The sequence below is a fragment of the Spinacia oleracea genome, chromosome 1 (assembly GCF_020520425.1).
Source record: "Spinacia oleracea cultivar Varoflay chromosome 1, BTI_SOV_V1, whole genome shotgun sequence".
In the NCBI taxonomy this organism is placed as follows: Eukaryota; Viridiplantae; Streptophyta; class Magnoliopsida; order Caryophyllales; family Amaranthaceae; genus Spinacia; species Spinacia oleracea.
Genome location: NC_079487.1, coordinates 135,317,603 through 135,332,560, shown reverse-complemented (window position 1 = coordinate 135,332,560; position 14,958 = coordinate 135,317,603). Strand labels below are relative to the sequence as shown.

The 14,958-nt window shown below is 31.6% G+C and overlaps 2 protein-coding genes across 2 annotated transcripts; both read right to left on the bottom strand.

Annotated features, from left to right (window-relative positions):
* Window positions 1–540: 540 nt before the first annotated feature.
* Window positions 541–2,804, bottom strand: LOC130462399 (uncharacterized). The gene is made up of 2 exons (XM_056830552.1): window positions 1,680–2,804; window positions 541–1,585 (listed from the first exon to the last, which is right to left on the bottom strand). The coding sequence occupies exons 1-2, from the start codon at window positions 2,802–2,804 to the stop codon at window positions 779–781; spliced, it is 1,932 nt and encodes a 643-aa protein (XP_056686530.1). The 3' UTR covers window positions 541–778.
* An 8,931-nt stretch (window positions 2,805–11,735) lies between these two features.
* Window positions 11,736–13,984, bottom strand: LOC110776996 (uncharacterized). Its single transcript, XM_056830550.1, has 2 exons — window positions 12,875–13,984; window positions 11,736–12,780 (listed from the first exon to the last, which is right to left on the bottom strand). Exons 1-2 carry the CDS (start codon window positions 13,982–13,984, stop codon window positions 11,974–11,976), a joined length of 1,917 nt encoding a protein of 638 aa, XP_056686528.1. The 3' UTR covers window positions 11,736–11,973.
* Window positions 13,985–14,958: the final 974 nt, after the last annotated feature.

The following is a 14,958-nucleotide window of genomic DNA, read 5'->3' as shown; positions in this document are numbered from 1 at the left end:
AAAATATTTTCACTTCTAAATCATCAACTCATCATAAATTGTATCTCCGTATATAATTTTCTTAGATAACATTCAAACTATTGGAATTTTTGTCCAAGTTAACTTTTTGTGAAATTATTCATAATATAAGTATTGAAAATCCAAAGGAAATCGGCATATAGATGGAACAATCAAATCCAAAGGCCCAAAAGCCCAATTTGACCCACCTTTTAATTTCCTCTAAAAGACTTCTCAACTATCACGCCATGTTCAGAAAACTCGATTACTCAAATGAATATACGATATGTCACTATTTGCCTATTTGATAATGAAATTACGAGTAATGAAGTCTTCGCCTAGTTCTCTAGTGGTTAAGACCGAAGATCATAGATTCAAATTCTCTCCCCATATTCGCTATTATAAAAACCAATGATGTTCTTTAGTGATTAAATTTATGTACGATAGATCACATGTTCAAACTTTAATTAACATAACGTATACTAGCACTCATAGGAGATTTTAATATGAGTATTGATTGCAAGAAGCATCTAACAACAAGTCTAACAACCGAATATTAATCACTTTTTCTATAAGTTCTTACTACACACAACTGATAAAATTTTGTTAAACATTTGAATGTCTAAACCCAAAATTCATGCGTTTGTCAAAAAAAAGAAAAGAAAAGGCAATATTCATTAAACAAACAAACATACAATGTAATCCCTCTATTTAAAAGGTTTGTCCTCTAAGAGATTGATCTACTTTTTTTTCTTTTCTTTTTGTTAATAGCTAAATCAAATCATGCTTGACTCCATTTGACACTGATGTTTATTCCAAATGAATCTCCCTCAATAACCACATCATTACCAACACTACTATCAACTTCGAATTGAGCAGTCTCCTTGATGAATCCAGTGAAACTCGGGCATTGACAACTCAAATCTACTGCTATACACAAGCGGGGATTGTGCGGAACAGCAAACACCTTTTTTGAAAGCTCCATATCCATATCAAAATCCTCCATACATGAGATTACTAAAGGATTTTCTTTACGCCTCTCAAAAATCACATTTCGATAATATAATTTCTCATAACTTGATCTACGACCATACTTATCATTTAAAGCAACAAGACTCCCATGAATTGTGCTAATATCATTAGAAGAATGTTCATGCCCACCTTTGAAGAACAAGTGAACTTTTAACGTAACCTTTATAGCATAAGCTATGACTGTGTAATGAACAGCAGCAAAACTAAGTTCATGCTTACCTTTAATAACAGAACACAAGAGCCGATTAAACCAACCTTCTTGATGATGATTAACTCCATAACCTGACGATACAACCCCTTTGATTGACACAAGACCATCAACATCCTCAAGGTCCACTGATATCCCAAATGAATCCCCGCCTGCCAAAATTATATTTGGGCCTTTTAGAGTTAACAAATTTCTGCCAGGGTCCAAGATAAACGGATCATCCTTGCCTCTCTTGAAAAGTTTAAAATCACCATTGCCACCACAAAAGGCAACGATTCCATGGAGTCGCAAGGGCTTGTCAGTTTCCCGACCAATAAAGATTGAAAACACCTCCACTACATGAGGACCCTGAACATAAATGCAAACAACATTATAACAAGTTAGAAAAATGTAAAATTGACAGATTATAATTGAGAAGAAAAGCCAATGTAACATCACAAACCCAAAAATGGGAATAAATTCTCCAATTGATTGATTTTTTGACGACCGGATCATCCAACTTGAACGGCTTCTCCCAATCAATAGTCACTTCTGCATCTAAATAACTTAGACCAGTAATGGTTTTCTCAACCCTGTGGTTCTTAGTTTCAAACTTATTGCTGCCACGAACAATTAGCTTCTTTGTAGCAAAATCCCATAATTCTACTTGAATTGTGAGAGATGAATATGCAGGCACTGCCACCACAGATCTAGACAGGGTGAGGGGACACCCTAATGTCACCCAATCAAACTCGTTAGAATCCTCCTTAATCTCAAAAAGCATAATGCGATTAACTTTACTTTCTGAACATAAAAGATTATAAGTGGCAGAAATTGTCCCGTAAACCTCAAGTTCTTCCTCTTCCTTTACTTCTCCTATTCTCCTCTTGTTCCCCTTTCCTTCTTCCACTGGCTGCTTAATGAGTCGGACCTCGACAGGGGCAAAAACACCAAAAGTTAGTGCAAGGTACTCCACCTCTGCGGAACAGCCAGACTCATAATGGCCATGAACCATACGTTTGTTGAATTGTTCAAACGTATGATTTTGTTTTGCCATATCAACAGTCTTCACCAAAGGTTCAAAACCATTAATGATGGTTTCATCTACAGCCCTGTCAAAGATATCAATACCAATAAATGGTTTATCCATTGACATAACATCATCAGGCCCTGTGAGGCTTAAGGTACCACCATCAAAAGGGATTATCTCTGGTTCATCATCTTGATCATTCCTTTCATAGATATCACATTTGGTATTAGTCGTATTACTCATACTATCAACGACAAAAATATTACCATAAATTTCCCGTGATCTCGTGATGTTGCTGTTCTTATTATTGTTGCAGAGACTCACAGATAGAACCTCAACCACAGGTTCACACCAAACTTCAACAGAATGTTTGCTAGCCCATTCATCTTTCATTATTGAACAATATATTGATTTGTATACTTCAGCGTCCTGTCTAAAATATTCTATTTTACTGTCTGCTTCAGAAACTGTCTCATCCAGAAACACGTCCATCATCTCGTCCTCTTTCGGCACCTCCATCATCTCGTCCTCTTTCGGCACCTCCATCATCTCGTCCATGATGAATGGAAACACAGGAAATACTGCCTACAAGTATCAGAAATAGTTCAAAACCAAGATAAATGTATGTGCAAATGATTACAGAAAGTGAAGGATGGGATTGTATCAACTATGAATAAGACAACGGGAACAAAATTGTTAAACTGACAGATATGAAGGGGTCATTTGGTTAGAAACACCGTGATATCAAGTTCCAGTGCAAATGATGATCAACCAAACGAAAAAACCCTGATATCAAGTTCCAGTGCAAATGATGATCAACCAAACGAAAAAGCATCGTAATTTAATCAGGGAAAACGAAAAAGAAGCCCGTCCCTGAACAAAGAGGGGCAGGAGGGCCTCCAGGATAATATGAATTTCAACTAATTAAACATAACACAACACCAAAACAAAACCAAACAGAACAGAACAGATTTACCATTTTGAAACCTGATCATATCAGAAAAATCGTATCAGTAATCCTAATAAATGTTATTAGAATCATGTCAAAAAAGTAATACGAAATTCAAACACCAAAAACATAGCTAATAAAATTAATAACCCCAAAAGAATTGCATTTTACAATTTGAAACCCTAGAAAAATCAATTAACCCTGATATCAAGTTCCAGTGCAAATGATACTTAACCAAACATTAGAATCCATTCAAAAAGCCTCGTAATTTACAGGGAAATTCAACAGGGATATCCAAATTGACACAGAAACGAAAAAGAAACCCATCCCTGAACAAAGGATAAATGAAATTCAACCAATTAGACATAAAACAGCACCCAACACAATACATTTAACAATCTGAAACTTGATCATATCAGAAAAATCGTATCAGTAATCCTAATCAGAGAATCATATAAAAAATGATTATGGTAAGATTGTAAGAATTTCACAACACCAAAACAAACAAAAAAAAACCAACAGAAAGCAGTTACCAATTTGAAACCGATCATATAATAAAAAAAAAAGTAATAAAATTTAGAAATAAAATCAACAAAAAAAACAAAACAGATAGAAAATAGATAATTACCGAGAATAGCAGCAGCAGCAGCAGCAGAAGAGAAGGAGAGGGGTTGGCAGAGACACCACCGACTTGAGCAGTTAGGTTTTAAGAGGATGAAGAACCGAATCCGAACCGAATACAAATCGAAATCCGAATTAGCCAAGATAGAAGAAGGAGTATAATAAACTTAAATTTAAATTAAACAAAATCGCGTGATTCAATCTACAAACACGAAAATCGAAACCTACGCTTGGTGAATTGGAGATGAATTTGGTTTTGTGAGATTGGTGATTATTTGATTTAGGATTATAAAATTTGATGGGCTTTATTTTGGGTTAAGTTTCAACTTGGGCCTAGTTTTAAGAGTTATTATCTATCTATCTATATATTATATTAAAAGAGAGGAAATCAATGTGGAGCTGACAAATGTCGCTCTCTGATTTGCCTCTCTTTTAGTTATATAATATATTTTTTTAATTATAAAAATATGAAAGATATTATTGTCTTTGTTTTATTTTTGTTAAAAAATATATTGTAATATATAAACATATGGCGTATAAATCATAGACCTTTTTTACTCTTTAAACTGAAATCTTATTAAAGAAGATAAAGAGCTAGAGAATTAACTATAGGAGGTATATAAGGAAAATATATTACAGATACATTTTTATCATTTATAACTAACTGCATTCATTGTAAATGATAAAAATGTACTATGGATAATGCCATAAAATTTCATCAATATTTTAACTAACAATCTTTTACTAAAAATTTTACAACATTGCTAACATATACGGAATATATGTATAACGGATCCCCTCAAAAAAAAAAATATGTTTACTGAATATGAAAACTATATCTTACTAATATGCAAGCATAACAACGAACTTTGACTTATTGAGATATATAATCTCTGAGTTCTATAAAAAAAAATATGCATTTTGCATCAGATGCTATCTAAATTATGTTGATATATGTCTAAGTATTTAGGGTTTTTTTTTATAATATTGCACATATTTGAAAATATCGATTTATGCATATCATATTGGATGTTACGGAGTATTGTCTAACCCAAATATTTCAAGAAATCGGGTGTAATATTGAATGTCGGTTCTCTTTTTTCTTTTTCACTCCTCTATTTTAGCTTTCACCTCTCACATTCTCCATTTCCACTCTAATATAGGATTATGAACTGAAAACTGAACTTAAACACTTGCGCCATCGACATAGTGAGAAAATTCAAGCTTGAACTTCGTCGTAGTCTCATAATATAAGAGTACTTAACTTTGTAATTTTATTAGGAAAACTTTATAATTTTTAATTTTCTTAGGGAAACTTTATAATTTTTTAGGAGAGGAAATCTATATCTATATATCTATATAATATACTAAAAGAGAGGAAATCAATGTGGTGATGACAAGTGTCACTCATTGATTCGCCTCTCTTTTTAATTAAAAAAAAAAAAAAATTTGAGGGAATTGGAATATTTTATTTAAGGAAGTGTATTATTTATTTTGATTACAAATCCTAAAGATTCTGTTTATAATATACATTCTAAAAATATTTTCCGGCAAACAAATCAATTATACGGAATATATATTTCAGGTCATTATCATATTTCGAAATATGTTTTAGCTTATAGTTCAATATCATATTACGAAGTATGTTTTCAAAGTACGGTTTATGAAATTTTTCTCTACAATTTAAAGAAACAATTCCCAAACTCTTCCCAATGTAAGACCACCAGTCCACCACCCAAACCAATGCAAACCGATCTATAACATAAAAAAAAGAAAAAGTAATTCAATACCAACAATGTCAATAATCCATAAAAGAGCTTCATTGTTCAACATTAAACAACACGAGTAACAACCGAACAAGGTTGAAAGAAAAGTTTGTTATTTTTATTAATAGCGGCATAACGCCTGTTTGATAGAATCAAACAACTAAGACACTATTTCTTTTTAATAGAATTTGTTAATAGAATCAAACAACAAAAAGTATTGCATACTAAATATTTACGTTCAAGTAAATTTGAACTATCTAAGCTATTGTGCAAATAGTTTGTCGTCTCTAAATAGATTAAAAAACACGAGGAACAACCGAACAAGGTTCAAAGAGAAGTTGGTTATTTTAAGTTATCTTATTTAAGGAAAAATATGAACTAAAGAAAATATTATTGTTTTCCAATATAAATCTTAAAGATTCTGTTGATAATAAACATCCTAAAAATACTAAGTAAAAATAGAAAATAGAAAAAATAGAGAAGTTAATATTCTAAATATGTTTTAGCTTATAGTTCATTATCATATTTCGAAATATGTTTTAGCTTATAGTTCAATATCATATTACGAAGTATGTTTTCAAAGTACGGTTTATGAAATTTTTCTCTACAATTTAAAGAAACAATTCCCAAACTCTTCCCAATGTAAGACCACCAGTCCACCACCCAAACCAATGCAAACCGATCTATAACATAAAAAACAAAAAAAGTAATTCAATACCAACAATGTCAATAATCCATAAAAGAGCTTCATTGTTCAACATTAAACAACACGAGTAACAACCGAACAAGGTTGAAAGAAAAGTTTGTTATTTTTATTAATAGCGGCATAACGCCTGTTTGATAGAATCAAACAACTAAGACACTATTTCTTTTTAATAGAATTTGTTTAATAGAATCAAACAACAAAAAGTATTGCATACTAAATATTTACGTTCAAGTAAATTTGAACTATCTAAGCTATTGTGCAAATAGTTTGTCGTATCTAAATAGATTAAAAAACACGAGGAACAACCGAACAAGGTTCAAAGAGAAGTTGGTTATTTTAAGTTATCTTATTTAAGGAAAAATATGAACTAAAGAAAATATTATTGTTTTCCAATATAAATCTTAAAGATTCTGTTGATAATAAACATCCTAAAAATACTAAGTAAAAATAGAAAATAGAAAAAATAGACAAGTTAATATTCTAAATATGTTTTAGCTTATAGTTCATTATCATATTTCGAAATATGTTTTAGCTTATAGTTCAATATCATATTACGAAGTATGTTTTCAAAGTACGGTTTATGAAATTTTTCTCTACAATTTAAAGAAACAATTCCCAAACTCTTCCCAATGTAAGACCACCAGTCCACCACCCAAACCAATGCAAACCGATCTATAACATAAAAAACAAAAAAAGTAATTCAATACCAACAATGTCAATAATCCATAAAAGAGCTTCATTGTTCAACATTAAACAACACGAGTAACAACCGAACAAGGTTGAAAGAAAAGTTTGTTATTTTTATTAATAGCGGCATAACGCCTGTTTGATAGAATCAAACAACTAAGACACTATTTCTTTTTAATAGAATTTGTTTAATAGAATCAAACAACAAAAAGTATTGCATACTAAATATTTACGTTCAAGTAAATTTGAACTATCTAAGCTATTGTGCAAATAGTTTGTCGTATCTAAATAGATTAAAAAACACGAGGAACAACCGAACAAGGTTCAAAGAGAAGTTGGTTATTTTAAGTTATCTTATTTAAGGAAAAATATGAACTAAAGAAAATATTATTGTTTTCCAATATAAATCTTAAAGATTCTGTTGATAATAAACATCCTAAAAATACTAAGTAAAAATAGAAAATAGAAAAAATAGACAAGTTAATATTCTATTCCCGTGCTTATGTAAACGACATGTAAATAGAGCTTATAATCTAATTAAATTATATCGTAATGAGATTGTTTATGTTAAACTGCCTATATATTGCAAGTTATGCCTATTTATAATATTGCAATTTTTTTTTGACATATAAATTGTCAATATTCAATATTAATATGTAGATTCTATTACGTGCTTATCTTAACAGAGAGGGGAGATAAAAAGAGAGCAATTGTCTGATAAATATCAATTTAATGTATAGGCAATTTAACCATGCTTATGTTAAGCACTCTTACGATTAGACAATAGAGTTTAATACTCTTACAATATAATTTAATTAAACTACAATCGTTTAATAAAGTGTTTATTAACATAAGGGATGTTTGAATATGTATTTACTTAAATCAATAAATGACATTCTTAATCTCCTTGATCTAATTATTTCACACTTTTAACATATTTCATAGTTTTGTTGTAATTATTTCACACTTAAAACATGCTTCATAGTATCGCCTTGATTTAAGTATGTACTATAGTATTTTTTTATAAAAATTAAAATTATTAAAACAAAGATGAAGAGAGAATCAAATATATCGTAAGAAAATATTTCATATTAAAAGAAAGATGAAGATAGAATCAATACGGAGTATATTGTACGAATATAATATAAGGATTTTAATTTTAAAAAGACATATTTTGTAGACTTGCATAAAAATTGAAATATTATTGATTACATACTAACGAGTATCTATATGAAATGCAACAAACTTCCAAAAAATAAATTTCAACAACCTTTGACATAAATAATTTTTTGTCCAAAAAATAATTATCTTATACAATATTATGGAAAACCTGTATATTATCTTATATCAAAAAAATTGAACATGCAATTTGTGTACTATGACGTATATTAATACTGAAATATTATAGCCGCTATTATTGTATGGATAGCAAAATATGTTTTTATTACACAACATAGAAATAGATTAGATGAAGAATATACTACTCTGTATCTATCAACCAAACAAAGCCTAAGTTTAAAAGGAATAAGAAAATATGCAAACGAACAATTTAATTGAAACCTAAACGTATGTAAGGATGACACATTATGTGATTCAAATTTTTATATGTTCTATATTGATATTTTCCTCTTTACCTCCTCTGTAAGTTGTGTATTGCGAGACTTTGTTGCAAGTTAAAAAATTAAATATATGAAATTACCAATTGGATTTACAATTTTTTGTTGTTTACAACAAATGACATATTAAAAAAGGACATAGAACGGGTTAGGGTATGAGTTACGTTACTTCGACTTGAAATCTCCTATTGTTCGATTGCTACCGCTTTGCATTTGTTACGCTATTATTTCCAACAAGGGTTGTAGTTTATTAATTAAAATGTAAACATCTTCACTATTACTCAATAAGTAGATTGATTTTAAATTAGTGCATAAATTGATATTAAAATTTTATCGTGAATCATGAAAGTGATAATGAACTATTTCATATATATGTAACTTAGTTATCTAACGCAGGAATGAAGGAAAGTTTTTGACCCTCAACATGATTGACCCCATCATTGATCCTAGGTGGCTAGGGATGGAGATAAGTTTTGTGGGTTATGGGAATGAAAAGTTTATCTGATGCGGGTGATGAGGTTATCTGCCGTAGGTAGTACCTGACAGCTTCAATTATCCTTTATCTAATTGATTATAAGTATATCAATATTTTTTTTAATACTAACCTACATATTATAATTTCGCACATTTACTCAATCACCTAATCAGATAACTAAGTTGCCAAACACTCTAGAACAATGTTTTAAAATTCAAAACATTCATACCAAAAAAAAATTGTCGGACCAAGGGTGAACTTGAGGCAGGTGTAGATTTTAGGGTGGGTGAAGGAGCGGGATGAGTTTTATTTTGTGCCCCGCGAGGGTGGGATCGAGATTGTGTTTGCAATGAGGATGAATATCATATTTATCGTGGGTGGAAAGGATAGGAACAAGATAAGCAAGTACAGTTATGGAGTGACCAATCCTCCGCACTCGCCCCGCGTTGAAGTCATCTGTAGCTAAATAAACTAGATTGTGTAGGTGGGTGTTAAGTGATCGTGTATAAAGATACATGGTTTGTTGAGTATTAGGTGGATATGATTATCTAAGTAAATGATGGATGTAAATGACTTTAATTTTTTACACGGGTGATGAACATGGTGAAAATAATTTTATATACGTACCGTTTGTGTTTTTTTTTCTTAAATAAAATAAGAGATTGGACGGAGCCATAACATATCTATCCAATAATAATTTTAGTTAGAAGAGCATCTATAAACACTATTGATGACAGTTGTCAATAACTATAATTTAATTTTCATTCGAAATTAATCTAAACCGTGCATCGCACGGGTATTATACTAGTTTGTTATAAAACCACTGTATCTTTTATCGTCATGCCATGTTGCATCGGATATCATTTCATGTGAGATGTTCAAAGGATTGAAACACTCGATAATCGATATCCTCCGCCAACCAGAGTGTTAAAAAACACATTCCGTAGCACATAAAAGTTACCAAATCAAGATATAATGAAATATATTACCGAAAATTACGAATAAACAAACAAAGCATAACATGTCCAAGTTTCAAAGTTGATGCTTCATAGAATAACCCAACAACCTACATCTTCTTAATTTGACTTGCTACTACTAATAAAGTTGGGTAACAAGTCTTGAAAAAACAGACAAGAATAAATTGCCGGAAACCTCACCTACAATCATACAGAAAATGAGAATAGTCTGCTAATTTTCAGAAAATATGATAAACAGCTACAATCATATGTTATATATAGGTGGTTTTTAAAGTTAATTTACAATTACTTATCAATTTTTTTTTTTACTAATGAAGTCTTGATCTAGTGGTTAGGATTGAAGGCATGTGTATAATAGGTTTCAGGTTCAATTTACACCTTCAAAAATAATCAAAAAAGTTTTATTTAAATTACTTCTTTTAACTCTTGTGATTTTGGCAATAGAAAAAGTTATTGAAGTTGATAATTTGAACTTAGCATATTGATAATTTAAATGGTATATGAGTCACAACTTTGTTATGAAAAAGTTTTTAGCTAATTGTTGAGAATTCAATTGGAGGGAAATGTCTTGAATATGAATTAATTTATTTATTTCAAGACTAAAATGTTAATGCTAGAAGAAGACGAAATTCTCGAAGTACTCTCTATTTTCATAATATCTTTAATCTATGGTCCACATCGGTAAAAATTTGCAAAATTAATTTGTTTTCCCCGTTCACAAACAATACCACTATCTCAAGTAGCGGTTTCACTGACAAGAAGAAGAAAATAATTCAAATTTGTCACTATTGAACGGCTAATTGAATTAACAGGTTTGTGATGACTAATTGAAAATAAAAGAAACCAGATTCTTTTAGCTGCCATGAACGTTATGTTGAGTGCAATAAAAAGTGACCCTGTTATATTGAAAATTGACCCTGTTATATTGGGTTAGTGACCGGTTGAGTGCAATAAAAATTAATATGGTATAAAGGTTGGTTATTAAATAATAATCGAAAAGTTGAATTATTATAGGAAAATCGTCAAAAGATTGGATTATTTAAAGTAATTTTTCCAATAAAGGTAATGTAGACATTTTATATATTCACACCAAATTCTCGACACTACCAGTAAAACTCTTTGATGGACACAAATTTGCAAGTAGTATTACATAAAATATTTTCACTTCTAAATCATCAACTCATCATAAATTGTATCTCCGTATATAATTTTCTTAGATAACATTCAAACTATTGGAATTTTTGTCCAAGTTAACTTTTTGTGAAATTATTCATAATATAAGTATTGAAAATCCAAAGGAAATCGGCATATAGATGGAACAATCAAATCCAAAGGCCCAAAAGCCCAATTTGACCCACCTTTTAATTTCCTCTAAAAGACTTCTCAATTATCACGCCATGTTCAGAAAACTCGATTACTCAAATGAATATACGATATGTCACTATTTGCCTATTTGATAATGAAATTACGAGTAATGAGGTCTTCGCCTAGTTCTCTAGTGGTTAAGACCGAAGATCATAGATTCAAATTCTCTCCCCATATTCGCTATTATAAAAACCAATGATGTTCTTTAGTGATTAAATTTATGTACGATAGATCACATGTTCAAACTTTAATTAACATAACGTATACTAGCACTCATAGGAGATTTTAATATGAGTATTGATTGCAAGAAGCATCTAACAACAAGTCTAACAACCGAATATTAATCACTTTTTCTATAAGTTCTTACTACACACAACTGATAAAATTTTGTTAAACATTTGAATGTCTAAACCCAAAATTCATGCGTTTGTCAAAAAAAAGAAAAGAAAAGGCAATATTCATTAAACAAACAAACATACAATGTAATCCCTCTATTTAAAAGGTTTGTCCTCTAAGAGATTGATCTACTTTTTTTTCTTTTCTTTTTGTTAATAGCTAAATCAAATCATGCTTGACTCCATTTGACACTGATGTTTATTCCAAATGAATCTCCCTCAATAACCACATCATTACCAACACTACTATCAACTTCGAATTGAGCAGTCTCCTTGATGAATCCAGTGAAACTCGGGCATTGACAACTCAAATCTACTGCTATACACAAGCGGGAATTGTGCGGAACAGCAAACACCTTTTTTGAAAGCTCCATATCCATATCAAAATCCTCCATACATGAGATTACTAAAGGATTTTCTTTACGCCTCTCAAAAATCACATTTCGATAATATAATTTCTCATAACTTGATCTACGACCATACTTATCATTTAAAGCAACAAGACTCCCATGAATTGTGCTAATATCATTAGAAGAATGTTCATGCCCACCTTTGAAGAACAAGTGAACTTTTAACGTAACCTTTATAGCATAAGCTATGACTGTGTAATGAACAGCAGCAAAACTAAGTTCATGCTTACCTTTAATAACAGAACACAAGAGCCGATTAAACCAACCTTCTTGATGATGATTAACTCCATAACCTGACGATACAACCCCTTTGATTGACACAAGACCATCAACATCCTCAAGGTCCACTGATATCCCAAATGAATCCCCGCCTGCCAAAATTATATTTGGGCCTTTTAGAGTTAACAAATTTCTGCCAGGGTCCAAGATAAACGGATCATCCTTGCCTCTCTTGAAAAGTTTAAAATCACCATTGCCACCACAAAAGGCAACGATTCCATGGAGTCGCAAGGGCTTGTCAGTTTCCCGACCAATAAAGATTGAAAACACCTCCACTACATGAGGACCCTGAACATAAATGCAAACAACATTATAACAAGTTAGAAAAATGTAAAATTGACAGATTATAATTGAGAAGAAAAGCAAATGTAACATCACAAACCCAAAAATGGGAATAAATTCCCCAAACGACCGGATCATCCAACTTGAACGGCTTCTCCCAATCAATAGTCACTTCTGCATCTAAATAACTTAGACCAGTAATGGTTTTCTTAACCCTGTAGTTCTTAGTTTCAAACTTATTGCTGCCACGAACAATTAGCTTCTTTGTAGCAAAATCCCATAATTCTACTTGAATTGTGAGAGATGAATATGCAGGCACTGCCACCACAGATCTAGACAGGGTGAGGGGACACCCTAATGTCACCCAATCAAACTCGTTAGAATCCTCCTTAATCTCAAAAAGCATAATGCGATTAACTTTACTTTCCGAACATAAAAGATTATAAGTGGCAGAAATTGTCCCGTAAACCTCAAGTTCTTCCTCTTCCTTTACTTCTCCTATTCTCCTCTTGTTCCCCTTTCCTTCTTCCACTGGCTGCTTAATGAGTCGGACCTCGACAGGGGCAAAAACACCAAAAGTTAGTGCAAGGTACTCCACCTCTGCGGAACAGCCAGACTCATAATGGCCATGAACCATACGTTTGTTGAATTGTTCAAACGTATGATTTTGTTTTGCCATATCAACAGTCTTCACCAAAGGTTCAAAACCATTAATGATGGTTTCATCTACAGCCCTGTCAAAGATATCAATACCAATAAATGGTTTATCCATTGACATAACATCATCAGGCCCTGTGAGGCTTAAGGTACCACCATCAAAAGGGATTATCTCTGGTTCATCATCTTGATCATTCCTTTCATAGATATCACATTTGGTATTAGTCGTATTACTCATACTATCAACGACAAAAATATTACCATAAATTTCCCGTGATCTCGTGATGTTGCTGTTCTTATTATTGTTGCAGAGACTCACAGATAGAACCTCAACCACAGGTTCACACCAAACTTCAACAGAATGTTTGCTAGCCCATTCATCTTTCATTATTGAACAATATATTGATTTGTATACTTCAGCGTCCTGTCTAAAATATTCTATTTTACTGTCTGCTTCAGAAACTGTCTCATCCAGAAACACGTCCATCATCTCGTCCTCTTTCGGCACCTCCATCATCTCGTCCTCTTTCGGCACCTCCATCATCTCGTCCATGATGAATGGAAACACAGGAAATACTGCCTACAAGTATCAGAAATAGTTCAAAACCAAGATAAATGTATGTGCAAATGATTACAGAAAGTGAAGGATGGGATTGTATCAACTATGAATAAGACAACGGGAACAAAATTGTTAAACTGACAGATATGAAGGGGTCATTTGGTTAGAAACACCGTGATATCAAGTTCCAGTGCAAATGATGATCAACCAAACGAAAAAACCCTGATATCAAGTTCCAGTGCAAATGATGATCAACCAAACGAAAAAGCATCGTAATTTAATCAGGGAAAACGAAAAAGAAGCCCGTCCCTGAACAAAGAGGGGCAGGAGGGCCTCCAGGATAATATGAATTTCAACTAATTAAACATAACACAACACCAAAACAAAACCAAACAGAACAGAACAGAACAGATTTACCATTTTGAAACCTGATCATATCAGAAAAATCGTATCAGTAATCCTAATAAATGTTATTAGAATCATGTCAAAAAAGTAATACGAAATTCAAACACCAAAAACATAGCTAATAAAATTAATAACCCCAAAAGAATTGCATTTTACAATTTGAAACCCTAGAAAAATCAATTAACCCTGATATCAAGTTCCAGTGCAAATGATACTTAACCAAACATTAGAATCCATTCAAAAAGCCTCGTAATTTACAGGGAAATTCAACAGGGATATCCAAATTGACACAGAAACGAAAAAGAAACCCATCCCTGAACAAAGGATAAATGAAATTCAACCAATTAGACATAAAACAGCACCCAACATAATACATTTAACAATCTGAAACTTGATCATATCAGAAAAATCGTATCAGTAATCCTAATCAGAGAATCATATAAAAAATGATTATGGTAAGATTGTAAGAATTTCACAACACCAAAACAAACAAAAAAAAACCAACAGAAAGCAGTTACCAATTTGAAACCGATCATATAATAAAAAAAAAGTAATAAAATTTA

What these genes read in the sequence shown, in the direction of transcription:
- LOC130462399 (XM_056830552.1), bottom strand. Translation starts at nt 2,804, where the DNA reads ATGGACGAGATGATGGAGGTGCCGAAAGAGGACGAGATGATGGAGGTG. An exon ending in GAATTTATTCCCATTTTTGG is followed by an intron (nt 1,586 to 1,679) that starts GTTTGTGATGTT and finishes ATTTATGTTCAG; the next exon opens with GGTCCTCATGTAGTGGAGGT.
- LOC110776996 (XM_056830550.1), bottom strand. Translation starts at nt 13,984, where the DNA reads ATGGACGAGATGATGGAGGTGCCGAAAGAGGACGAGATGATGGAGGTG. An exon ending in GAATTTATTCCCATTTTTGG is followed by an intron (nt 12,781 to 12,874) that starts GTTTGTGATGTT and finishes ATTTATGTTCAG; the next exon opens with GGTCCTCATGTAGTGGAGGT.